This window comes from Amaranthus tricolor, chromosome 12, assembly GCF_026212465.1.
Source record: "Amaranthus tricolor cultivar Red isolate AtriRed21 chromosome 12, ASM2621246v1, whole genome shotgun sequence".
In the NCBI taxonomy this organism is placed as follows: domain Eukaryota; kingdom Viridiplantae; phylum Streptophyta; class Magnoliopsida; order Caryophyllales; family Amaranthaceae; genus Amaranthus; species Amaranthus tricolor.
Window position 1 is genome coordinate 9,833,749 of NC_080058.1, and position 27,859 is coordinate 9,861,607.

The window sequence follows — 27,859 nt, forward strand, 5'->3', positions numbered from 1 at the left end:
AAGGGTCTTTTGACTTAAGAATTTTGAGACTTTTGTAAGTACTTTTTTCAGACTCTTGTAAGGAACTTATTAGTCTATTTTACAACAGTCCTTCTTGTATGAGACCGTCTTACCATGAGACGGGTCCATATAAAAGGTCTATTAGTAAAAATATATATAGAAAAAACAATGAAATTTAAGTTCGCACTTGTACAAGAAGCAATTTTTTAAAAAATAGTTTGGGCTGACCCAATTAAAGTCTCACGATGAGACAACCTTAATAGACAATCAATTATTTCCAAATGTTTTATAAGAATTTAACTATCCATAGATCAATCCATATACGCTGAAATTCCATTAAATACTAGTTTGAGTCCATAATATTCAAATAAAAGTACAAACCACAAACACTTGTCCAAGTCATAATCCAATTTGACATAAAGTAAATCAAATATAATTAAAAACCAAATATAAAAGAGGTAGTACATACTTTATATTCCAAAACATTATAATTAATTTTCATTAATCTTCATCATCTTTATGAAGGTTGTAGACAGTGTTAGAGATGGGAACGGCAACAAGAGGGAGGTGAATTGTTGTTTTAATAAGTTTAAGTATTTTAGCCCTATTTTTGTGGAATTAGATTGAAGTATTAAAACTTAAACTATATGCGAAAAAGTAAAAGAGACAACACAATTTTACGTGGAAACCCTCTAGGCTTAAATACAAGGAAAAACCACGACCCCTTGGGATTTCAAAACTCTCCAATATGTTTTATGCAATTCGTTATAATTACATAGAACAACTTGCTTCACTCGAAGCTTCTCTAACTAGGCCAACTTCTCTTTCTCTTTCTCTTTCTCTTGCTTCACTCGAAGCTTCTCTCTTAACTTTACTCAAAGTTATTCTCTTCTCTAGCTTCACTAGAAGCTTTTTAATTCTCCCCTAGACTTACCCAAATCTAGTTACAACAATTCTCTCAAAAATCCTTTACAAGGATAAATTCTTTAAAGATAAAATTAAAGAGTTGCACAAGAAAATATTATAAGTTAATTGGCAATTTTTGAACAAAATATTTCTTTTTAATTTTTCTCAATCTCTCTCTCTTTCTCTCGTATGAATTTTATGGCTCATACGAAGGTAATTTTTGAGGAACAAACAAGTCCTCTATTTATAGAGTTAATTTAGCTAATAAAAAGGAAGTAACTACCATTATTCCCTTATCCCTAAAACTAAGGAGAATAATGTAGAACATGAATTACAAGGTCAAAACCCACGGTTATTTTCTTAATAAAAGGTAAAATAGGTATACACTTGATTTACAAGTAAAAGCCACGGTTTTCCTTTTTATAATAATAGGTGAATTAGTTACGGTTCCCCTTTTCTAATAATAGGTAAGTTAGCTACGGTTCCCCTTTACTAATAATATGTAAGTTAGTTACTCACTTAATTTAGATCTAAAATAAAAGCCTTTTCAAAAGGAGAAAAATAAGGAAAGAAATATTCCATATTTAAAAAATCACACAGTTATATATTTAGGTGATTATAAAATATTTTGCCAATTAACTTAATTAATAAATAATGCAACAAATTAATTGTAACTAATACATCAACTAAAAAATCAGAAAATAACTTAATGGATACTTTTACTAATGATTATAAATAATACATTTTCACCTAGTCTATATATTTTATTAATGATTTTAGTGTTTTGGAAGGCAAAATAAAAATACTAAAGTATATGGTAGTATGATGACTGATGAGTGCAACAATCATTATTCATTTACTTATTCATTTGAAAGCTAGATGCTTAATTTTGAAGCCATAGAAAATAGAAAGATACAATAACCCACTAAAGAAAGAAAACTTTACATTCACTTCACCAATTGAATCCGGCAATTATAGAAGCTGAACATTTGTGAGGTATCAAGTGGCATTGTATAATACCAAATTATGTATTTTTGTATTTTTGTATTTTTGCTCGCCTTATCGTAACCAGACAACTTGTATTCAAACCCAAGTTGACATTTCGTCAGTAGGGCCTGATCTGATTGGATCTAATCTGAATTTACTAAGGTCTAATCTGATCTGATCTGGTCTGGTTCAGTCTGATCTGAACAGAATCTTTCTAATCTGATTTGATTTGGTCTGGTCTGGTCTGATATGATTTAATTTGGCTTCATTGAGTTTTTTATATTAATTTTTTAATTAATGATAAATAATAGTAGTTAAGGTATTATTATTATTTATATTTATTATTATTATTATTATTATTATTATTATTATTATTATTATTATTATTATTATTATTATTATTATTATTATTATTATCATTATTTCTTCTTATTATTATTATTAGTTTTTCATTTATTATTATTATTATTATTATTATTATTATTATTGTTATCATTATTATTAACTCTTATTTTTATATTAATATCAACATCATCATCATCATCAGCTTCATAAAACCAAAAAAAATAAATAACTACTTTTGTTCCAAGATTTTTATAGAATGTTTGAAAAAACATACTACATAGTTTCTCCATCTAAATAATAATATATATTACATTCTACAAATTAAACATCAAATACTACGATGTTTCTGCTTCTCTTTGAATTGATGCCCAAATATCATTGTCTATATTTAGTTGGATTCTATCCATTTCAGTCTTGCGCTCTGTGTTAAACATGTTGGTATCACTTCTCGGTTCAATGTTAACTCCACTTGATATTGGGATACCTAATTGATGTAAGCAAATAAAATTATGAAGCTTAAATGTTGACGCCATAATAGCCAACTGACATTTCATTGCCATACTAGTCATATTTTTCAATATCTTCCATTGATTTTTTAGCACTCCAAAGTATCTCTCAATTGTCGTACGCAAGGATGAGTGTCTGTAATTAAAATGTTCAAGCATCCCTGTAAGAGGTGGGCCGACACGAAAATGAGGCATATGATATCTAATATCATCATGTTTTATTGGATTGAGGTATCCAAGAGTGTTCGGATATCTAGAATCGACCAAATCGTATTTTCCGAAATTTATTACAATAGTTAGACATTTACAAACAATATTTAAACATGGATTATATGAATATGAAATTGTTATGTAATACTTGGAGGTGGATGTGGAAACATAAATTTTGGTTCAAACAAACTATGACTCCATACTGTTATGTTGTGGGCACTACTTTCGAACCCAACATTGACAAATGTGAAAAGTCTATCAAACGAACATGAAGCCAAAACATTCCATGTTTTATTCCCTTTGCGTCCTTTGAAAGGTAAACCATTCTCATCTAATATAGTTGCTTTAATAAGGGTCCCGTCCAAGGCTCCAATACAATGCTAAATAAAAATATTAATGTATTAGAATGATAATAAGAATAAAAATTTATAGCTACTAGTAAGCAATAAAGGTACCTAAAAAAATGGCCAATATTTTGTGTCGTTCGCTATTTTATCTGGAACATCATTCAAGTCTCGAAAAGGTTTAATAATCTCTGTGCATAACATAATAAACGCTTGTAATACTTTTCTAAAGTATTTGCTAATTGTCGCTAGACCATGCTAAAACTTATTGGTTGTTGTGCTGTATGAAGCCCCTTTAGCCAATATATCGCAATTCCAATTTGCTCAACGACTGAGATGTATCTACCATCTGATAGCCACCCTTTATTCTCTACGTATTGGACTAGTTAAATAAATATTTCTCTATCCAATCTTTATTGTTCCCTACATAAATCAGGATGAATACTCAATAATCTATGTATGTAATCGCAACCCGGTTCTCCCCCGACTCTCAAAGGTCGTCGTTCGAGTGGAGTGAGTAGTCTCTTTAACTCCTCTAGTGCAATGATCATGGTACATGTTCGAACTCGAATAATGTTTATCCTACAGTGTAATAGCAACGAACAACATATATTTAATAAATATTAAACATAAAATTGTGAAAATAATATAAACAGTATCACTAAGAACAAGATCAATATATATTTTATAGAGCCATATGATAAATAGCATCACTAAGTACAAGATTAATACAAAAGTTGTTTCAACTATGTTAATGTCAAGCTTTATGGAGCCATATGATAGTATTACTAAGTACTCTAGTACTAGATTAATACAAAAGTTGCTCTAACTATAGTAATATATAAAAAGCTTTATGGAGCCATATGTTAGAAATATGACTACTAACTTATAGATCAATACAAAAGTGGCTCCAACTAAATTTAGATGCTCTAAAATAGTTTTATGGAGAAGTAAAGACACATTCTACTTCAGGTAGATTAATATCAAAAGCCATCTTCAAGAACATAAGTTTTTGTTGGTTTGATGACAATGCTAGAAAATAGTCACCATTGTCTCCTTCACGTAAGAATTGCATACATTTAAAAACAAACTCTTCACCCTTTTCTTTAACTTCCTTAAGATTATTTAGAACTGTAGCAACTTGAGAGTGTTCGGAAACTTCAAGAGATGGCGACCCAGATTAAATGGACATTTTGAGTATCTCTAAACTAGTCTCAATATAAGTCTTAGCTTTTTTAGAGCTACTTGTACTCCCTACATTCTTACGTTTCCCCTTTGACGTGGTTGTGGGGGACTTTTGCTCTCTTCATGACCAGAGTCACATTTTCCCTCTCTTAATTCTGTTTCAAAACAATCATCACTATCACCAGTTTCTTCGGTATTATTTCCATCACCTTCCCCTAATAGTGATTTACCACTCTCACATCCAGGGGAATAACTATATTTGCTAGTTGCAAAAGATCTACTATAAAGACCACGTAGCAATGCCAAATTAGCTAAAGGCTTCTTCAAGAACCTAGAAGATATGCCTTTATATTTCTGTTTACACAAATAAAATAATATAACTACCTCATAAACACCTAAATTAATTATATCAACAAGCATTCATGTATTTTTACCTCCACAAATCCAGCCCATCTATCATCTTGGTCAACTTGTGGACATCCACTCTCAGGATCTAATGAAAGACCTGTCCACTTCAATTTCATCTCATTCCATATTTTAAATTGTGCTTTCAAGTCATCATACTTATTTCTAGCTTGTTTATCATCAAAATTTTTTCCAGTTACTACATTTAAACCTTGAACAATTTTTGCCCAATTTGTTTTGCGTCCACTTGATCCTACTTTTAATTGTATACAAATCTCCAAGAATTTTTTAGTATCTTGCTCACTCCATGAGAGTCTCTCTTTGGGAGCCATACACTTTACTCACCACAAAGACAAAATGAGCTAGATTACTTTAATTAAAAAAAAAAGAACACAAACTAATAAATTATGTACATTGAAATACTAAGCACAATAGCAATGAAAAGCAGATGGCCAATGCAGATAAACAAACTTTCTGATGTGGTCGAAAAAATTGATCAAATTAAAGTGTGGGCCGTGCTTTTTTTTAAAAGTAAAAAGTACAAAGATACACTTATCATGTATACTCTTTAAAAATTGATCAAATTTTTTATGTTTATTTATTCATAAAAATAGTAATGGTATATTTTAATTAGTTGAAAAATTGATCAAATTTAGCAAATAAATAGTGCGAAATTGAAAGTGAACCAACTAAAAATATATAAGAAAAAGTTATACCTTTATAAGTGAATTATACCAAAAAAAATTTAAAGTACACCGTATTTTAAAGTAGGTCTTGTACTTATTAGGTACACCAAGTATATGTTATTTAACATTTATTTATTTTAATTATTTTCTTTCTCTACTCCAAAAAGTTCTAAGAAACCCAAACCAATTCGAAAAGTTAGAATTTATAACATCCATCGATACAAAATTGATTGTAAATTTAAAATTAATATAAATAATTGTATATTTAAGATTCTAATTTGTCGTGACTATTAATCACTTAGTTTGATTTATTTCAACACATCAATTTTTATATTCTCATTTGGTTATTACTTACTATTAGGCCTAAAATTATACTCTTTAAAATTGTATACAAAAATCTACAAAAAATCTATAAAAAAACATACATATACATATACACACGTATAATTATCATCCAAAATGTAGCCACAAAGCATGACATCAAGAAGGCAAAGATATATTATATAATAAAAAATCTACAAATAAATACATATATATATATACACACATATCATAAAAACTTACAATATTTTATTGTACTCTTGTGAATAGTTTTTTGTATTTTTTTCTCTTGATCCACCGGTGAAGAGCTTAGAATTACAGGGATCATATATTTCCTTGATACATGGTTTATGTAGTTATATAAGATGTTAGGTAATAGAAATGAGAAAAGGTAAATATTTATTGATGGTTCTTTAATATACCAGGAGAATGTTAGATACAACAATAAATGCTAGAAGGTAAAGTGTTCTTAAGGTTTAGGTAGCTGTATGTTAAATAACATTAATAATAATAATAATAATAATAATAATAATAATAATAATAATAGTAATAATAATAGTAATAATAGTAATTATAATAATAATAATAATAATAATAATGATAATAATACTAATAATAATAATAATAATAATAATAATAATAATAATAATAATAATAATAATAATAGCAATAATAATAATAATAATAATAATAATAATAATAATAATAATAATATTATTATTATTATTATTATTATTATTATTATTATTATTATTATTATTATTAGCAATAATAATAATAATAATAATAATAATAATAATAATAATAATAATAATAATAATAATAATAATAATGGTATGGTCTGATTTGATTTGGTCTGGTCTGATCTGATCTGATCTTATCTGGTCTGATCTTATCTTATTTTATCTGGTCTGGTCTGGTCTGATCTGAAGGTTTCTGATCTGATGTGAATAGTTTTGATTTGATCTGATTCCAATAAAAATAAGTAATAAGTCAAAAAAATAAGCTGAAGAGAACATGTTCTAAAAGCTCTCGTATCTTTGTTAAAAGTAGTCTAAGTACCCATCAAATATATATATTAATAAAATATAGAATATATATTAATAAAATATAGAAAAATTTTATGTGGTAATTCTGAATTTTTATGCTTTTTTATGTGGTAGACAATTATTTTTTTAATTCACATTGTGATCTTGACATTTTAACTTTTCCACGTGGTAGATGAAAGAAAGTTTTTTTGTTAACTTTACGCTATTTTTGTCCAACGTAATGACATTTTTTCAAAAAACAAATGTCGTGATCAACCTAATTGACCACATATTTTAAAGTTCAGTCAAAATAAGTACTTAATTTAGCCAAAAACTTAACATAACAAACCAAATAGAGAAGTTGAAAGTTAAAGGTCACCACATAGATTTAAAATATATTTATGAAAAAACCAAAAACTCCGGGTCACCATAAGGAATTTTCTTTATATATATATATATATATATATATATATATATATATATATATATATATATATATATATATATATATATAAAGATAAATCAAACAAAATCAAATTTGACTATGTATTGATTAAGAGTACTCTAAGTATGCATTATAAAAATTTTAAAAATTATATATTAAAAAACTTTACATCAAGATGAAACTAACAAGATTATACATTAATTTTATTTTCAATATATACTTTAGAAATCTAATTTAAATTCCTCTATTCTAAAGTAAAGAAAGTATTAGGCTTAGCTCATGAAAAACCAATGGCCAATAAGTAAGCTCCAAGCAAACACAAATGAAAATACTACTTCTATATTGTACACAATTCAAATTTGAAAGCCATGATCATTCCCACATAGCCATAATACTCAAGAGAATCAAATCTTGTCTCAATTAGACCAACTTTATTTTTTGATTCTCACCTAACCCTCTCTTTCCCTCGATAATTGATGGATTTGTTGGACGGCTACCAAATTTCTTTGTACAAAAATGTAGAAAGAAATTCAAGAGGAGTAACAACAAAAACCTATTATCAAATGTCGTCAAGAATATTAGGTAGAAACTAACTACTTAGAATCCATAAGACCCTGTTTTCCACCACTCCTTTGTTTTCATCTCCGCAAGTGAAGGAATCAGTCAAGTCCTCACCGGAAAAACAACCCAAAGAAATATTAGCGATTTCTGCAAGTTTCAGATTGACACGATACGAAATGCCAAAAGGAGAAGACAATAGTTCCAATTCCCACTTATGATCAATAACAGAATGTTCTCCGGTTTCCACCAGCTGCAAATACCGGTTTTGTTTCCAACACTTCTCATACCGAGATTTAATTACATTGTCTAAAAAGTGTTTCGAGATGTTCTCTAACGCCCCATGAATCATTCACAATGCCCCAACTCATTCGGTCAATTAGAACCCGGAAACAAGATTCGCTCGCTGACCAAGTTAACTGAATCTTTACATCGCAATTGTAGATTTTAAACCCACAACTTTTACAGTATGGACGTAGTAAAGTCCAAGAACTGTAACTAAACCCACAACATTATTGCATAGCTTTGATCGCCCACTGAGGCAACGCTGCCCGAAATTGTACTGGAAGTCCAGTAACAGGGTGTTCCAAGGATAAACTCTCAGCATGAAGATTATGGGCATTACAAATCTCTCCTTTCCACTCATTGACACCTTCATATTTCACATCTCCTTTTATAGGAATTCCAAGGTACTGACAGTGCAGCCGGATTTGATGTGTCCTTCCACTCTTTGGAAATGCTCGGACCAGAATTTCATCCCGCCTTTGGGTTGCATCGGCCAATGATTTCTCCTGAATAACAACTGTTCTTTCTACATCCGTTTTATAATCTAATGACCCTTTATGTTGAACAACCCTATTTAGCGACAGTAATTCAAATAGGGTCTCCATATCTTTCACAACAGACCCACCAGGTAGCGTCTGACCAACATCGGATGCAGCATATACACGCCAAGCACCATACTTTGATCTGCCATGTCCAGATTTTAACCTGATCTTGTCCCATTCTGGTGCAGACCCCACACAAAGAGCAACATAAGTTTTTTGGACTTTGTGGTCAGTAAATGCCTTGACAAGCTTGCTAGCTACTTTATGTGATTTAGTTATAACCATTACACCACTTGTATCACGATCCAGCCTGTTTGCAAGATGGAATTCTGAAGCTTCAACTGAATCTAAAACACAGGCAACACAACTGCACATAAGCACCTACTCTTGCCAAACACAGCAATGTGAATGATCTTGCAAAGTATTAAAAATGTGCAACAACAATGTCAAAGCTCGAATCTCAAAAGATTAAGGTCAACTACATGAACCGTAAATAAGTCCCAATGGTCATGAGAAAACATACAAGAAAAACAATCACACATCTCCAGAATTTAATAAGTTACTTGAATCGGCGGTTAAAAACTGGCTTACAAGATTCAGGTTATAAGCGTAAAGAGGACTAACTCTCAAATGTTGAAACATATGGCTACAAGCCTATGAATAAAAAGAGCTAATCAATTTTTTTCTAATGAAAAATAATCTTACATATAATCTTAACAACCGTGTTTTATATATTCAAAGACAAATCTCATAAAAAACATTCAGGAGATGCCTAGATTGGGGCACTAGGTAAGGGAATGAATAATTCAACTTGATGAAAGTGCCTAGAGTGAAAGGAAAGAATTATTGGAGTAATATAGTACACTCATTTATGGGGTAAACAATTCCGTAGCCTTTAGTATTGTAAAGATTTTCCAAGTAATCTTTACTTCTCTTCCCCATGGCCTATCTTCTGTCTCACTCTCTTCCCTGTAGTATATCCCACTCCTATCTCGTCATGTTGTAGCAAACATTTTAAAGCCATATTGCAAAAGAAATCAAATTCTCTTTTCTCAAAACGATGCAAAAAGATGGTTTCGAATGATCTTGTTGATCATGATGAGTTGCTAGCCATTTTTGGGTACAGGATCAAGCTGTCTGACATGGCACAAGTGGCCAAGAAGTAGCAGGACCATGGAAAAAAACTGTGGTTGCGGATGCGTTTGCGGAAACAATCGCAATATCGCGGAAAATGGCTATAAGGGAGAAATAACGCAAATTGCAGCCAATACAGAGTGATTTTTGGAAAAAAAAATTCATATAAGGGGAGTTTTGAACTTAAAATTGCATTTTTGTTCTTTAACTATTATTATTATTATGCAAAAATATGCCTAAAGCTATCATAATTGCAATATTTGAGGTTCGTTTAGTGTATAGTTAATTAAATTATTAGTTATTAGTTAATTATTTTGTTTATCAATTAAAATTATGAGTAACTATAATTCAAGCAATCGTAAAAATTAAATTTAATGAGTATAAATGAAATTTTAGCATGGACACAAATAATATTGTAACAGTGAAATATCATTATAACGGTAAAATAACGGGCATTACACGTTACATAACGGTCCGCATGGCGTTTTGACCGTGAAATTCCATGCACCGTTATATAATGGGATTTAACATTGTGGCAACTCTCAAACTGGTTACATAACAGGCGTTAGTAAAGGGGGGATTTTTATTCTATGGTAGCAGCAGCTTCAAGAAGCTATGGCTATGGGGAATGTTGAAGAAAATGAACTTTCTCGCCCAGTTTTCTATGTTCAACTCAGCTGACACTTTTAACACATCCCCTCCTTCAATTGGGTCGATGTAGATCCAATTGGAAACCTATCTGGCAAGTTTATAACGACCCATATTCGGATTATGATCTCAAGGCCATCCCAGGTAAAGCTATTTCAAAGTTGGAAGTTTACGGAGAGGAAGTGCCAAACCTTCCTTAATTTTTTCCAAGTACCATTCTCTCAATTAAAAAGTTAAATTTATTTACCCCCATGAATAATTACCCTCAAAATAATTACTGGTATCCAGGTGAGGCCTTAGGAAAATATTCCAATCCATAAGAAGCCTTCATATGTTACAAACTCTGAATAGCATTTTATTCTAAGTACTTAAACACAGCTTGAAGTTAACTGTTTCACAGTAGAAATGGAAATGTTAAGACAACAAAAGCCGCAAAAGGCAAGAAGAATTATTCTTATGCTATCTTTAGTGTTTTACATAGATGGGACTGAGAACTCAAATCTCCATAAGCATAAACATTTTCATACATAAGAAACCCACAAATGAGCACATCTCCAAAATTATAACCTTCCCATGGCAATATAGCATAAAAGCTACTTATATGTTTTTTCTAAAAGCTAAATTCCACCAACAGGAAGCAGTAACTGCAAAAAATTTTCCCCTTTTAACACATTTTCTCCACAACATCTAGGGTGGGTTGTTGATGCATACAAAAGTTGTGCAATCAGTTGTTAACCGCTCTAGCTAATTGTCCACCCAAGTGTCATTTCTATGTTATGTATGGTTGTGCCTAAGGTTATGGGTATATCAGATAAAGTTAAGGTTGACAGCGTTCCAGTCACCCTAAGTCTGAAATTGTTCAAATGATGTTCGAGAAATCGAAGTTCCACATCCATGATGAACACTAAGAATGATGTTCTCGATAAGTTTTGGATTTTTATGTGTAAATCCAATAGGATTGAATCTAGATGCTAAAAACTTTGTTTTGTTTTTGTTGGATTTGAACACACTATCATAGTGTGCAAGTAGGCGTTTACTATTACAATAAAGCCACAGCGGCTATTTAGCCGTTAGTTGTATAAATTGTGAGCTTTCTATATTTAGAACGTTCCTTGTCTTGATAGTAGAAATGGATGGGGTGCAAAGAAAAGGCCCAAGAAGACAATCATCATGTGCAAGAGTGAAAGAAAACAAGCCCAAGTTCCAGATCTAAAGGAAATTTCGTCCACCCCCCAACTCTAAGCCAATTAGTGATAGGTTCGTCCGACACACTGTTTTTTAAGTCGAGGTCACGATGGATTCGAGTTCAATATGTCTAATATCAGATTAAGTCCAATATCAATAATCAAGATGGCATGTCAAACGGGAAAATATGTGAATGGTGCCATAATTAATGAATAGAACTTTGTTAGCCAAACCGAGAAAAGAAAGGATCAAGTTGTTGCTTATGCTCAAGATGAGAGATTCAAGGCAAAATATGTGAAAGGTAGAATTTTGTGAAGATTGAAATTTCATGCGGATGGTCACAACAATAAAAGATATCTTTAAAGGATTGATGAACAAGGAAGGATAAAAAGTTGATCAATGAGCCCATGGACGTGACGACCAAGCCTACACATGAGGTCCTTGCTTAGAAACAAGTTAGAAGTTACAAATCCAACTTTAATTTTTAGATAGAAAGTTTTTATCTTTTCAAATACTTGAACTACGTCATAATAATTGTATATTTCTTACAATTCTGCAATTATTTTTTATTCCAAAAAATTATCATATGTGAAATAGTTGCCAAGATCGATACGATGCTAAGAACTTTGATGAACGATAACAATAACAATGAACTAAACAAATGTTTGACAATGTAAAACTTGCAAAGAGACACAAAGATTTAAGGAGGTTCGCCCAATGATGGCTACGTCCTCCGTCGTGTGTAGTTTCTTGTTTATATTATATCAAATGAGTATAAAACACTCTTACAAATGAAGTATTACAATTGAGTAAGAGATAAAATCAAAAGGCTATGTGTTTGGCTTAGGGGTTGTGTTTGATAATATTTATGAGTGTATGAGAACTCTCTATTTATAGGAGAGATTTCACTAAGTAACATTAAGTACATTAAAACTATGAATAAATGATAATGAAACATCCCCAAATACTTGAAAAGTCAAAAACAGCATCCTAGGAGCATCAGAGACTTCGCTCGACCAAAACAAGGGTTCGCTCGGTCGAGGGGCTACAGGAAGTTTTTGGTTGCATTCTATCTGCTCGCTCGACCTACCCTGAAGCTCGCTCGGTCGAGCAAGCTGGTCAAGCGACACTTCAGAGAGCTTCTAACAGCATTGCTCGACTTGCATAGTAGAGCATCTTGAATTAAACCTTTACCCTTCTTCATTAAGTCCCATAACTCCCATAATTAACTCACACTTCATTACCTCATTAATTCATACTTTTAATCACCATCATAAAGCATAATCATCAAGACTCAACTTAATACATCCACATTAACACACTCATTGTATTCCATCCCAAGAGTCACACATGAATGTACACATCAATTGTGCACTCAAGTCACACCATTCATAACAATGTGATCTACTACAAATATATTCAATACATATAATGGGAAAAGATGGTGAATTTTATGATCGAAATCCTTTGAGAACTTTTTTGTTTATTTTGGGTATATTACTTTTTAAAGATCGAGAGGAAGAAAGTCATTTGTGCTTGTAACCGTTTGGCAAGGATATTGTGTTCTTGGAAAACTTAATTTAATAATGTGCTGCATCTGTATCGGGATTCAAATTAAGTTCGATGAACCATAACAACACCTCAAAGATCGACATCCATCAAATTCCTCCTTCATATGCCACCTTCATTACACAAAACCATCCCAAATCGTCAACACCCATGCTATTCTTCATCAATATCCATCAACACTCATCGGGGAACTCAATACTTATCTTTGGATTCATACTTGTATGCAGATTGCAAGCCCACTTTTCACAAACCCAAACCCCTCTAAGGCTCTAACCCCTCACCTTTCGCCCATTTCTTATAAACTTCACAAGGGTGCAATTAGGGATGGTCATATCCTCATACGTCCAGGACCCTATTAGACCTGCCCCGAACCCGCTCCTTTTTTAAGGGTATGGGTCTTATTTTTTGAGACCAATTGGATGTGGGTCGAATATGGATCCAAAAAATAATTAATGGGTCAGGGTCTAGGTCCAGACCCTCGGATCCAGACCCGACCTCTAGACCCGCCCATAAAACCCGGACTCGGACCCGGATTATTATTAAATAGTCTGCCCCTTTTCATTTCATATACTTAAGTAACATCCAATTATATTATACAAACAAGCAGAAAGTAACATCAATAGGAAAGGTTAGTTCATCAATAGGAAAAATCAAGTATTTTGATTTTTAATACACTACTTGGACATAAATCAAATAAAGTGATACCAAGTAATATCTCAACATCAACCAGAATTGAACCAGATCTTGAAATTTTTTATGGCATGTATATTTAGTAAAGCATACTTTTATGATAAGAATTCATCCTTGTTCTTTCTTCCCTAAAAAATGTTTCGCAATAAGCTCAGGGACATTTAAATTTGACAAGTCAAAATGATTATTTTTTAGACCCATTAAAGACCCTAGACCCACTAGATTCGGATGGTTAGGGTCTAGGTCTGAAAATTTTGAACCTTTAGGGTCCGGATCTGGGTATGGATCCATTGAAATTAAATGGGTCCGGGTCCAGGTCTGATTGGACCCGCCCCATGACCAGTCCTAGGTGGCGTGCAATTATTGAATCTTATCCATAGTCAGAATTAAAACAAAAAAATAAAAAATAAAAAATAAAAAATAATCTAAAACCCTAACCGGCATGTCGAATCATATACCATCTCTTTTCCTTCACCTCTTTCGTTAATCATCTACCATCCTCTCTTCATCCATCCTTAATCATAAAACTACAAAAGCCTCCATCTTTACCTTGAAATTGCGTAACTACTATAATTTATTGACTCTCACCTAAATTTCTGTAGATCACCCAACTTGTACATCAGCTTCTCTATCAAGGGAATTTCTCCTTTAAGGAAAATGACAATATATTTACTAGTAGTTCTTCTCATTCTTTTATATCATGTTTTATACATCAACTTATAAAGAAAAGGGATATTCTACATGGTAGGCACGAACTTTTGCAAAAGGTCAGTGGTAGCAAATCTTAAAAAAAATTTCACAAAATAGCATTGTATTTTTTGAATTTCACACTTAACGTATAATCTAACGTTTTTTGGGCATTAATGTTATGACGGTTTAAATTCCAAAAATACAATGTTATTTTATAGAATTTTAAGGAAAGAAGATTACTATATTTTAATTGAAAAAGACAAGGATAAAAACGAAATTTCACAACTAATGTATAGTCTAAAGTTTTTTTGGGCATAAATGTTACGGCAACTAAATTTCCAAAAGTACAATACTATTTTGTGGAATTTTTTAAAGATTTGCTACCACTGACCTTTTGCATAAGTTCGTGGCTACGATGTAGAGTATCCCTAAAGAAAACTTAATAGTAATAGTACACAATGCACAAGGCCTTTCTTGCCACTTCTTTTCAGGGTTTAAAGAAACTAAGCTTAATTCATATCACAACTCTTTCCAATATCAAGTTACACTCTCAATCTAATGGTTGTCTCAAACACTCAAAGTGATTCCTCCATTAAATCAAACATGTTATTACTCTTTCCTGATCACCTAATTTTCCAACCTCTCCTTCCACTTCTAAATTTGAGGCAAGAATTTAATTGTTTGCTACATGCTTAGATATAACTCCAAAGGTTGAAAATAAAATTTCAACATCAATTCCTCTAATTCACTATTTTGTCAAACTAGTGTGAAAAAAGCCATCAATTAGTAAACCTAATAAACCCAAACAATCAAAATCCCTAAAGACTGACTTTAATTATTTGTCATAATCAATGTGTTAAGTATACAACAAAAGTACCAATAACAAAGAGAACATTATGTCAACAAACCAAACATTTGCAGCATTTAGGTTATTCTACTCTTTTCCCATCAAAAATAACTCACAAAGCAAAGCAAAAAATCCAACATTCATTAACAAAACCCAAACAAAAAAGGTTGAATTAGAGAACAATAAATGAACCAGCGGAATGTTGCAGAAATTGAGGAACGGAAGACAAGACACTCTCGCAGTAAATCCCAGAAGGTTTATTGACAACTATCAACCATTGATCCTCGAAGATAACATTTTCTCTTGAAAGAGAGTAAAGACTAGACCTTGAAGAAGCATCCATGGCTCTGTTAAGCTCAATTTGTTTGGAAATTAAAGGCAATGGTGGTGATAATGGAGTAGGGTAAGAGGATAATGAAAAGGGTTTTGTGTCATTAGGCAAATGGGATCCTGGACTTTTGTCCATAGAACTTGAATCTGAGTGATGGGAGCTTATGGATGACATTGAAACTTGTGGAATTGATTGAAGGAAGGAAGGGGAAGTTAGAAGTTTGAGTATAGTACTTTTAAGGGGGTGCAAGAACTTGGTATATTTCCTTATACGAAGATCAAGTTTACGATATGGAATCATCCGTCAAAACTCAAAACCCTAAATTCATTGCTTTCCTCTTCTCTTCGAGAATAATACTACATCAATGAAATTGACACCGTAGGTAGACAATAATTTAAAACGTTCATCAAATTTGGTCTACCTTTAAAAAACTCTTATAATGGAGGAATTACTAGAAGAGAATAATTAGACTATCTATTAGGCTTAAGAGTTAGTATGATTTGATTATTACAATAAGCATATGAGCCTCCTATATAAAAGATCGATTTCTTTAATAAGTTACATAAGAAGAGCCACGGATAAATGAAGACAATAACAGTCGCATAATAGCAAAAGACAAAATCAAACTGGTCTTTTGACTGGCTGCTCGTTTGAGCGGCCCAAAATTGCAATCTTTGAATTGTTCCACACTAAGTGCTTTATCGAGCACCTATCATGCTTGTTTGAGCATTGTACTTCTGCATTTTCTATTTGCTTTTGAATTGTTGCCTCGTTTAAGGCAAAAGGTAGCTGGTGAGTGCCTTATTCGAGTACTTTGATTAGTTTTAGACTTTTGAGTAAGAACATAGATCACATACATCATCAACGTTTACCTTTAATGTTCATCTTCAATACTCCCATAATTCTTATGTATTAACATAAATAATTAACCACACCTAATTGCACTCTTAATACCTACACGTAATGGTGTACTCTTAACATCATCCAACCATCATAAAGCAAGCCATTCAAGCTTCCAAGATTCCATTTTTAGTTCTAGAAATGTGATTTTTCAACTGGGCATTCATTTATTATGTGTAAAACTGTAAAATTATAAAATGGTTACAACCATGAATTGAGGTTTGCAAATGGGGTTTGCGAATATAAAAAGGAAAAGGGAATAACAACTATAAGGGTTTTGGGTCAAGTTATGACAAGTTCATTCTTTTTATGTTTGTTAGCGGTCGAAATTTTTTTTCACCCTTGTAATAGACTTTTATTCTCACTAATTATAGGAATAATTAAGTCACAATTGGAGCAAGTATAACTTTACTCAAGTAAGGTTAGAGATTTCAAATAACATTCTTCCTTCCTCAGCCTACACTATAAAAAATAATATAATTTTCATGTGCCCAAAAACATTCTAGTTTCCCTTTGTCCTTAGGAGATTGAGTTTTAATGTCATGTAGGATTAATCTTCAACTAGGGTTGGGCCAAATTTAAATCAAATCAATATTGATCTAGTCGGTACAAGTCTCAAGTCGATCATTATTAAGCTAAAATCAAGATAGGTTTAACTTTAAATAATGTAACTTTTAAGGATTGACTAACTTTGGGTTGGATAATTATGAGTTTCGGATGATTGAGTTGAGTTTAGCGTGATACATACCATGTTTTTGTTTTGAGGCAAGTAAAGTTGTGTTTTGAGTCATGAACTCATGTTCATATTAAAGTTATTCTAAGTTTAGATAAATTTACGTGACTCTTATTCACCAAACATGTGAAATTTAATTTAAACTATAAAAACTTGCTTTCAAATAATCGCCAAAAAGTTAGTCATAGTATGTAGTTCTTCATAATTGTCCTATAAAATATAAATAACTAAAATTGAATTTTATTTCAATTAGACTAAATAACATTTATTCTAATAATAAGGTCATGTATTCGATTTTCACCCAGCAATCCTTCCCTCGGTCAAGCCAACCTAAAAGACCTCGGCCATAGTATACATTCTCGATCCCAAATTTCTTCATTTGCAGTACTTATTCGGTTATTCCTAAACCCCGAACTCTCTTCAAAAAACCCCTTTTCTGTCTCTCTTCCATCTCTCCTCCTCAACAGAAACCTTCAAAATGGAATATTTTCTTATACGAAGATCAAGTTTACGATCTGGAATCATCCGTCAAAACCCTAAACTCATTGCTTTCCTCTTCTCTTCAAAACCTTCTTCCCAAAACACTAACAATATCCCATCCAGCCATCATAAAACAAGCCATTCAAGCTTCCAAGATTCCATGTTTGGTTCTAGAAATCTGAATATCCAGTTAAATCATTCTGGGTATCCATCAATTTTGTGTAATACTGCTATATTATCAACTGGGTATGATCATGGAATTGGGTTTGCAAATGGGGTTCGGTTTTATGGTTCCCAAGCTGCAGAACTTTGTACTTCTGATGGACTAACTGTGGAAAGAATTGTTGCAAATGGATGGCCAATACTTGATGAGAGTGAAAGTGATTGGAGAAGTCATGCTTCTGCTATTGCTCAGTCAATTCATCTTATTAAAAAACGTTTGAAGGTAATTTATATGCTCTAACTTTATGCAGTTTCGCCTTTTAGGTGTTTATCAAAATCACTTATTAGTTGGTTTATTAGAATATTTTCTTGATTTGGGATTTTGATGCATGTTCCCTGCTGTTAGGGAGTGAATGGGCTGGTCTTGTTTTGAGGTCTTACCTTTATATGATGTCTCTAGTTTTGTTTGAATATTATCTAGCAATTTTATTTCCTAGGTTTTCTTATTAGAGATGAATTGAAATCGACTGTACTTAATTCGTATTCGAGCAATAATACTGTTCAGGTCAAGGTACTGGTAATGGTAACAGCCACGTGGGAGGTTCTGAGCATGTTCAACATGATCGACTGTACAGGGCCTAAAAAGTTGAGGGCTCAGTATTGAATTACATAGTAGTATATGTTAAAGCTGTTTGAAAAATATCATATTTTTGCTCCGCCCCTGAACGACCGTAATCTTGCAATTAATGTGATCTTGCAATTAATGTGGAGTAATTGGAAAAACCTGTACAATGTTGCACTATGATTCATGTAGTGGAAATGTGGGCAGTGATGGCCCTATATGGGTGCAAACTCAGTGGCGGACCTATGTGGGTGCAAACTCAGAGTAATGACCCCGAAAAATAATTTGTTGAAATTATTGAGGGGATAATAAAATATTAAATTGAAAGTAAGAGCTTCACCAAATAAATATGGATGGTCGAACAAAGTTTGGTTCACGCCGTAAACCAAACTAGACCGAACCATATTTTTGTTGCTTGGTCCGGTCTAGAGTCCCAAAATCCAGGTTGGTTTTTTTATTGATCCAAGTATGGTTTCCGGGTTTGGTCCGCATTTTGTCAATTTGCATACCAAACCAATTCATACTCCTTAATTTTGATAATGTGTATTACTTATACGCATCAAAAATCAATCTCTCAATGCTAATGTTGTCCTAAATTTGAATATGAGATAACAGTTTCATGTTTTAATGCTTGAGTTGAGTTTTAAGATATTGAGCTATTGAGTTTTAAGATAATGTAGATTACTTATACTTATCAAAAATCAATCACTCTTCTCTTGCTATCAGAATCTACTATACTTGATGAGCTATTAAAGAATTGACATGAAGCTGTATTGAAATACATGGTGAACGGTAGCCTTCCTTGACTAGTAAGTAGGAGTATATTATAATGGAAAGTAACAAAATAATGATGAGGTTTGACTTATAAGTCACAGTCACTAGGGAGAAGAATGAAGAAGGCTGAAAGTGAATGAATGAATGTAACAAAGTGGTGGATAATCGAGGCTTTCAACTTCATGCTGTTGGGCCCATTTGATTAACGTACAACCATTTTTAATTTATTCTTCCATATTTTCTATGTTTGATATAAAAATTGTAGATTATGCTAGAACAAACCGTTTTTGAATAGTCTTGTCCGATTTGTTCTAGTCTAAAAAAATTTGAAATATGATTACTAATTATACATAGTAATAACACAAAACCTGATAGTATTTAATAGTTACATGGAAGCGAAAACAACTAATAAATATACATCAACTCCATAAGTTATGCAACCATACCCTTGTTAGTGTTAGAGTATATAACATATCCTGGGGCCTCAACTATCAGCTTAAACTTTTGGTTGAGTTGGTTCCTTGACATGGTATTGGTTGGTTAAAGCCCCAGGATATGTTATATACTCTAACAGTTAGGGATAATAAAAAGGTGTTTTTTTTTGTTTTAATTTTTTTATCCTTGGTAGCAAACAGTCTGTTATAATTCAAAATAAAAGATTTCAATAAAAATATTAAAAAGCTACTTTAAAATTTCAACTTCTCTAGATAATCAAAAGCAATGAACTTTCTACTTCTCATGTGTACAATGTTCTACCTCTATACCCATAGAAATTGGTAAAATTGGAATGTGAATCATGTCTTGTATCTCAATGTAATACGTTCAATGTTAATTATGAAAATTTTAACTTTAGTGAGCTTATATGTAATTTACTAAGTGATTGATTTTAAAATTTTGTTTTGGATTTCTCCCTCCTTTTTTAATGTAAATCATGAATAAATGTAACAATATTCATCTATTTGAAGATATTGATACAATGTATGTAAGGTCAATGAATTGAGCTTTATGAAAATTAAATAATGCACTCATCCTTCATGAAGTTTTTTTTAGAATAAAGTCTAATTAAATACATGAAATGCATTTTGTATTCCTTATGTTGAGAGAATAGCAATGTGAAATGTACCCTAGACTTATTGTCGCAATAATGTAGTTTTTTTGTTGATGATTTTATGATTCATTTTGAGTTATTTTAATTTTAGTTTTTCTTGGTTGTCGGTGATGATAGTGGAAAACACTGCTGGTGCGCTTGGATATGTTGTCCGCTGAGCTGAATAAACCAAATCTGTGGGATGATCCTGGACACGCAGGGAAGATAAGTCGTGAGCATGGTTCACTTATGGGAAAAGTAAAAGAGGTAATGGAGTTTGAGCAGGAGTTGATGGAGCATATTGATATGCTAAAGCTTGCTCGAGAAGAGAATGATTCAGAGTTGGAATCGGTGCGCTTCACTCTTCCTAGGCATGTTCTCATATCTTTTCTGTATTTTATATGTAATTCAGTTAAGTTTATTGATCAGTGAAGATTAAAATTTGATTCGTACTGTTCCATGACTTTGTAATAGCTGATATTTGATGGTTTCGTATAGAACACTGATGACTTAAACTTTGTTGTGTAGTGTAGTGAATGACATGTTGAGTGTACTTCAATTTCTGTTGCTAATTGCTATTGCCTATTGTACAATGTTCACAAATGAAAAGCTAGAGTGCTTTTTCCTTAATTAGGGAGAAGGCTGTTGATTTTCTGTGCCAAATGAACCTAAATGTTATGTCGTTTTTATATAACTTGTGAAGTTGGCAGATAATGTGCAATTTTGTGTTCCTTAATGGAATAGTTCATCCGTTTTTCACTTCTTGTTAACCTCATCAAGAATACTAAGACACTCTAATATATACTAGCTAGTAAATTATTGGAACTTCTTTCTTCCCTCATCAAATAAAGGTTTCATATTACTCACTGTATTTCTGGTTGTCCTTTCTGTCCAGAGAAGATTCTGTAATATATCAAAGGTTTTCATGTTCTTCCCTCCAAAACTTACTTGATTAGCATCTGTTTGTTTGTTCCGAATCCTTAAGTAGATTAGTAATCTCATGGTGGCTTAAGAATGGTGGTTTGAGAATGGCTTCTTAACCTTGGTTGGGATTGTATCATTTTACTCTTGCTCATGAAAATAATCCAGTTTCTGATTGCATTAACATCCATCCAAAGTGTTAAATGTCTCACTTAGTTGGGTAGTTGAGATCCTCAATATTGAACAATGTGTAATTTTTTTAAGTCGATTGTTTGTTTGGCTTTTGTATGTAGATTTGTAGATTTCTTCATTTGGATTGCAGATTTGCATCTGGGACTTGATTACAGTTTTTCTCACTTTAGTGCAAAGAATTGTAGTCTGTCTTTCCTTAAACATGTGCCCTACTGCTTGATAAAGTATACACTTCTTATTTTCCAAGAACTATTGAGCTATTTTTTATATAATGCTTTTGTTGTTTCATCGAAGTGGTTTTTTTCTTGGTTCTCTTTTACCTTACATATTGACATGTTTTATCTAACTTGGTGTGCTTGGGATTTATTTTAGCGATTTTATCTGTTTACTTTAATATTTCCTGCAGTAAAGGAAGTAGGTCAAGAGAATATATTTGCATTAGTATTTCTTGCTGCTATGAGCGGGATATACTAGATATGATGATGATGATGATGGTGATATGATTTCCTGCAGGAAACAATGAATGCTTTACTTAATATGAGAAAAGATTCAAAGGAGAAAGAGCTGGAAGCTATGTTAGCCGGTGAACATGATCCATGCTCTTGCTTCATTGAGGTTAGTATCAGCTTGATGATCCATGGGAGTTAGGAGGGTTAAGGTTTTGATTATAGACATTTCAAATCCGTCATTAGTGCATCTGCATTACTCTTTGATTGTAAATGTGATAGCTGAGAAGTATTTGGAATACTGTTTAAGGTTCATCAATGTTCCGAACTGCTGTTTTTCCTGACTTCAGTAAGGTTACGCCCTTTGGCAACGAGTAGAGGGTGAACGTTTGGTGCATATTGCAAGTTGTAATAGGAATCCATACAACATAGCTACTTGTAAACTTTAAAATGTCTATGCATATCCGTAGAAGTTTCCACCTTGGTCAGTAATATTCCATACAGATTAATGATTAGCAACAATTCGTCAACCAATGTAATCTTCAGTCATGTGAGCTATTTATGTGGATGGATGGATGCTTGAAATTCCAGAAATCATGGCTTTACTTCCAAATATCCTTTCTCGAGTTATGCTCATAAAATCATCTCTAGACTTCTTTTGTCAGTGTTTGTCTGAGATTACTCAAAGTTAGCTCATCGAGGAGTTATGCTCATCGAGTCCTTTCTAAGCTTCAACCAGTGAGCAAATCATGAAAACGCCAATTTTGTTGTAAAATACAGATTTCAGCTAGACCTGCAAAGCAATTTTACTAGTTGCCATGTTACTCAAGTATAAATTAATAATAGTTAGGATTGATCATTAATTGCTTTGACTAGTTCAAGTAGACAAGCACAATATAAACTTCTTAAATACTTCATTTTTGTGTATAAATATTTGTTTTCAATCATTCAAATTGAGGAGCGTTACGAAGAGCCAATATCGTCAAATTCATGGTGGTGAGGTTATACTAGTTGCTTGGAGCCATATATCAGGCTATTTTAAAACATAAAAGCGACAGTGTCCTATGGTGTCATGGGTACTAACATTGAGCTCATATTTCTATCATCATCTAATCCTTTCTAAATTTTAGCCGGTAGATGATCCCGTATAAGTAAAATTAACAGAACGAATCCAGATTGTGTTCATTTGCGCAACCAATTATCATTATAGCACATTATTTAGTTGTGTGTGGTCTTAAAGTTTTTGGAGGACATTTGGGTGTACATTATACATTTCGTTTCTGAAAGTGGAGAGCAATATTATGCTTACTTAATTTCTGCAGGTTCAAGCTGGAGCTGGTGGCACAGAGAGTATGGATTGGGCTTCTATGGTAATGGCAATGTACAAATCTTGGGCTCAACGACGTGGATATCGAGTTAGTGTTGTAGATGAAATGTCTGGTGAAGTTGCAGGGATCAAGGTTTCACCTCTTATTTGCTCTTCTATCTTTAGCTTGCACTAGGATTTTATCAAAATGATGAGCGATTTTGGTCAAGGTGTAGCTTCATTTTAGCTTGAAATGGAACCATATTTGGTATCATGGGAAGTAAAGAGAAACTAATTTTTTTGTAGAGGTGTTCATTCGGGCGATCGGGTTGATTTTGGGTTAGGTGTTTCGGGTCGGATTGAAATTAGGTTTAATGTCCATATTGTTTTTTATATAATTGTAAATCATTTTTGAAGTCAGGTTAAATCGGGTTCGGTTACAAGGTCGAGTAGATTTCGGGTCATCGGGTCTGTTTTGAACACCTCTAGTTTTTTGAATAAGCTTACTGATATATCCATATCTAGGGGTTGCGTTTTATGTTCAATTTAAAAAAGGTTGCTTTCATCAAAATCTACAAATTTTTATCATGTTGAAATTGTTATGACTTTTGCTTGAATTGCAGCGGGCTACAATCAAGGTAGATGGTGAATATGCATATGGATATGCAAAAGCGGAAATTGGGGTACACCGATTAGTTCGTATTTCACCATTTGATAGTGCAAAGCGTAGACATACATCATTTGCTGCTGTAGCCGTTATTCCAATTCTTAAAGATGTATCTACACGTGTGCAAATTAAGGAGTCAGATCTTCGCATTGATCGGTATCGTTCTGGGGGAGCTGGTGGTCAGTCTGTTAACACCACGGACAGCGCAGTAAGGATAACTCATATCCCTACTGGCATTACCGCTACTTGTCAAAATGAAAGGTCTGCATGGGAACTTGTATCTATGAATATTCTGTATATACTCTTGGGCCCCCTTCGCACATGATTTTCTATAACAGCCAGTCTCCTGAGAGACCGTCTCTTTGAGAGACGCCTTTTAAGCCCAGCCCATTAAAGCTTAATTAAACTAAAAGATGATAATGAGCTGATCAAATTAGGGATGGTCTCTCAAACCCAGCCTAAAAAACATTGCGAATGGAACATGTGTTTGATGTTCTATTTGAGACGAAAAATTTGCGTATTTGCAGATCACAACATCAAAACAAGGCTTCAGCAATGGCAGTTCTCCAATCTCGATTAGATCAGCTTGAGATGTCTCGCCAGGCTCAAATGAATGCTCAGCATACGGAATCCCTTATGGAGATCAGCTGGGGAAACCAGATTAGAACATATGTTCTTCATGTAAGAATATTTCATCTCTTTGTATTGATGGTTGGCATTGGCAAATAGAGTTTAATGATTTCTAAACTCGACTTGTTGCAGCCCTACCGAATGGTGAAGGATCTTCGTACAAATTATGAGGTTTCAGATCCCGATTCTGTCCTCGATGGTGACCTTGATGGATTTATACTGAGTTTTTTGTCTCTTTCTTTAGACAAATGTGAAGATAATTTGTGATATAAACCACTTGTTGGCATGCCTGACAATTATATGCTGGTTCAAACCCCAGAATTGTACCTCCCATTTTCGTTGAAGGATTCCTAATTGTTTTTCTTTATTTTGTCTTATGAACATTATCTCAGACATAAATATACCAAAATAGATTCATTTTTTGATGATGGGTTTAGTTTTTTATCTGTTAATGCTTCAAATCCCCCAATCCATGATATGTAAAAAAATCTATTACCTATGAGCCCTGTGGCTTCGTCGCACTCATTTATCTCTAGAGAAAAAAATAGTAGCAAAATGAGTAGGCTGGACTGTGGAGAGCATTTTTTATTATTTTGGGTAGATTGAGGGAAGAGGTGAGCTAATTGTAAAACGATTAACACTTATTTTTTATTACTTTTTATCCTCAATAATTCAAAATTTTCTCATATTTTTGTATAAATATTTACTTTTGATTAACCATGAATAATCAGAACTTTGGAGTATGTTAGTTTGTAATGTACCTACCAATATGAGTAACCTTCTACAACAGATAATTCACAAAAAATATATATTAGAAAGCATATAGAAGAAATAGTAAAGGTTTTCTTAGGGTTTATATTTTTGAGCTTTTAAATTTTTATAGTTTTTTTGAGGATTTTTGTTTTTCACTTTGTTGAATTACGTTTAGGCGTTTATACATCCTTTTCTGACGTAGAAAATACATTTACTATATATTTTTAGACGAAAAAATTTATTCCCACAATGAAATCTAAGTGATATTTAAAAATTATTAATTATCATCTCAATCAAAGGTTAGTGTTAAAAAATTTCTAACTTCTTAACCCTACGTGATTCTCTAATGAACTCATTTAAAAAAAAATCAAACGTTCTTGATTTTTATGGTTTATACTTTTGAGATTTTAATTTTTATGGTTTTTTGAGGATTTTTATTTTATATTTCACGTTTTTTGAATGTTGTTTGTACATGTTTTTCTGATATAGAAAATATATTTACTATATAAGAGTACTTTTAAGCAAAAAAATTATTTCTATAAAAATTATTTTTAACAGATATTTTATACCTTGAATATGATGATGATGACTTTTAAACAATTTTTGTGAGAGAACCCTAAACAGAAGTAGGAACTACGATGGGGTAGGATTGCAAATTAGCAATAAACTGTTACCGTTCTAGCAAAGGGCGCCTTTTAAAGAAATCTATTTTAGGGAGAAAGAATCAAAATTCAAAACTATACTATTTATCCGTTTAAGTATTGAGAAAAAAAATAGAGATGCTAAAGTGCCCGAATAATCGATCAGATTCTAATCATTCGAAACAAATTACGTAGTAAGTCTAAATTTCTTCTGCAATTCTTTAATTACTTTCTCTTTTTCACAAGTCTTCTGCTGCGCATTTTCTTTTCTTGGAAGTGATTGGTGTTGGTGAAGTTCGGAAAGTAAAGTTTAATTCTGGGTAGTTATTTTGACGATTCTTGTATGATTAAATAATTCTTGTAGTTGATTTTAGAAATTATCGAGTTTTCTTCCTTTTTGTTTGAAATCTGCAATAGAGTAGGGTTTTACTGCTTAGTTTTCTCTGCATTTGCAGTTAGGGTTTCATTCAGAGGTTGAATGTAATAATCTTATCGTCAAATACCGACTTTTATAGATTACACAAATCGGACATTGTTGTGAACTAGATGAACAGTGGTGCTATGAGGTAAGTTGATTTAATGATGCTATTGACACTGGTTTCGTTTTTCATTGATTTAAATTTTGAGTACTTTAAAGGCGAAATTCTTCGGTGTTTACCAATGTGTTCTTATTGTGTCAGACTCGTTAGACTTGTTTGCAGGTCTGAAACATAAGTGAACTTAATCGATTGTCAATTACTAGAGCATCAATGGCATCTTTTGAACCAATCATTCGCATGGATGAAAATGCATTTATTCCTCGGGAGAAGATGCAACCGCCTAAAATGGGCAGGAAAGCTCTTACTGATATGACTAATTCTAAGAGGCCGCTTGCAAAGGACAGGTCATCAGTGAAGAACCTCAATAGTCTAAAGGCACCGGAAAAGGTTTTGCAGCCTAAAATTAGCAGGAAACCTCTTGGTGATTTAACAAACTCAAAGCAGCCATGTGTAAACGAAAATTCATCCAAGAAAAACTGTATTGAGAACGTTTCTTAAGACACACCTAAAATTCAACATAAACTTTCTTAAGACACACCTAGGACTAATTTAGACTTAGTCTCCTAATTAATTGTATCCAGTTCAATACAGGAATGATTTGACGCCAGAAGGTAGACTGTATTTCTTTCTTAGCCAAAAATCTCTTATATAGTGTCTGGGAACAAGTATTTCATTTCAAATTATGGATTTTAATAATGAAATCATAAATGAAGAATTTGCGAATGACAAAGTTTGGGTAGTCATTTTCAAATTTTCAACTTTAACTTCTTTAAAAATAATGGTGAATTTTGATCCAAATTCAAATTTGAAAATTTTTAATTTGGCAAAAAATAAATTTAAGTCAATTTCAATGAAATTATCGTTTCCAAATATAGACATTAAATAACTTTTCACTAAAAAAATGCCTAAAAACGTTCAAAAGATTGTGGTAAAAAAGCTACTCACTCAAATGCTAGTGGAAATCAAACAGATTTAGAGACTGCAACTTTGCCCAAATCATAGTTGAGGCAGCCTATTCTCAAAGGCAGTTTGGACAAAGCTTGGAAAGGGAGAGTACCTCCCACTCTCACGCCATAATAGAGCAAAAGGGGAAGAGAATATACCTTGTTAAGAAAGCAAGAAATAATTACTACAACCCCCCAACAGTTCACACTAATTG

General features: G+C 32.5%; 2 protein-coding genes and 1 long non-coding RNA gene across 3 annotated transcripts; 2 read left to right on the forward strand and 1 right to left on the reverse strand.

Moving 5' to 3' along the window:
• Positions 1-7,558: 7,558 nt before the first annotated feature.
• LOC130796704 (RNA pseudouridine synthase 1) lies at positions 7,559-16,258 on the reverse strand. Its single transcript, XM_057659070.1, has 2 exons — positions 15,709-16,258; positions 7,559-9,100 (listed from the first exon to the last, which is right to left on the reverse strand). The coding sequence occupies exons 1-2, from the start codon at positions 16,145-16,147 to the stop codon at positions 8,439-8,441; spliced, it is 1,101 nt and encodes a 366-aa protein (XP_057515053.1). The 5' UTR covers positions 16,148-16,258; the 3' UTR covers positions 7,559-8,438.
• Positions 16,259-17,769: 1,511 nt separating this feature from the next.
• Positions 17,770-25,192, forward strand: LOC130796708 (peptide chain release factor PrfB2, chloroplastic). The gene is made up of 7 exons (XM_057659077.1): positions 17,770-18,405; positions 20,744-20,956; positions 22,232-22,333; positions 23,487-23,624; positions 24,094-24,398; positions 24,665-24,818; positions 24,900-25,192. The coding sequence occupies exons 1-7, from the start codon at positions 17,959-17,961 to the stop codon at positions 25,032-25,034; spliced, it is 1,494 nt and encodes a 497-aa protein (XP_057515060.1). The 5' UTR covers positions 17,770-17,958; the 3' UTR covers positions 25,035-25,192.
• Positions 25,193-25,853: 661 nt separating this feature from the next.
• On the forward strand, positions 25,854-27,651 carry LOC130796709 (uncharacterized). Its single transcript, XR_009038718.1, has 3 exons — positions 25,854-26,355; positions 26,677-26,727; positions 26,851-27,651. It is a non-coding gene; the product is annotated as an uncharacterized LOC130796709 (long non-coding RNA).
• Positions 27,652-27,859: the final 208 nt, after the last annotated feature.

Coding starts and splice junctions, on each gene's coding strand:
- LOC130796704 (XM_057659070.1), bottom strand. CDS start 16,147: ATGATTCCATATCGTAAACTTGATCTTCGTATAAGGAAATATACCAAG. Junction 9,101..15,708: donor ATTTCTGCAACATTCCGCTG/GTTCATTTATTG, acceptor CCTGTGTTTTAG/ATTCAGTTGAAGCTTCAGAA.
- LOC130796708 (XM_057659077.1), top strand. CDS start 17,959: ATGGAATATTTTCTTATACGAAGATCAAGTTTACGATCTGGAATCATC. Junction 18,406..20,743: donor TTATTAAAAAACGTTTGAAG/GTAATTTATATG, acceptor CGGTGATGATAG/TGGAAAACACTGCTGGTGCG. Junction 20,957..22,231: donor ATGATTCAGAGTTGGAATCG/GTGCGCTTCACT, acceptor GATTTCCTGCAG/GAAACAATGAATGCTTTACT.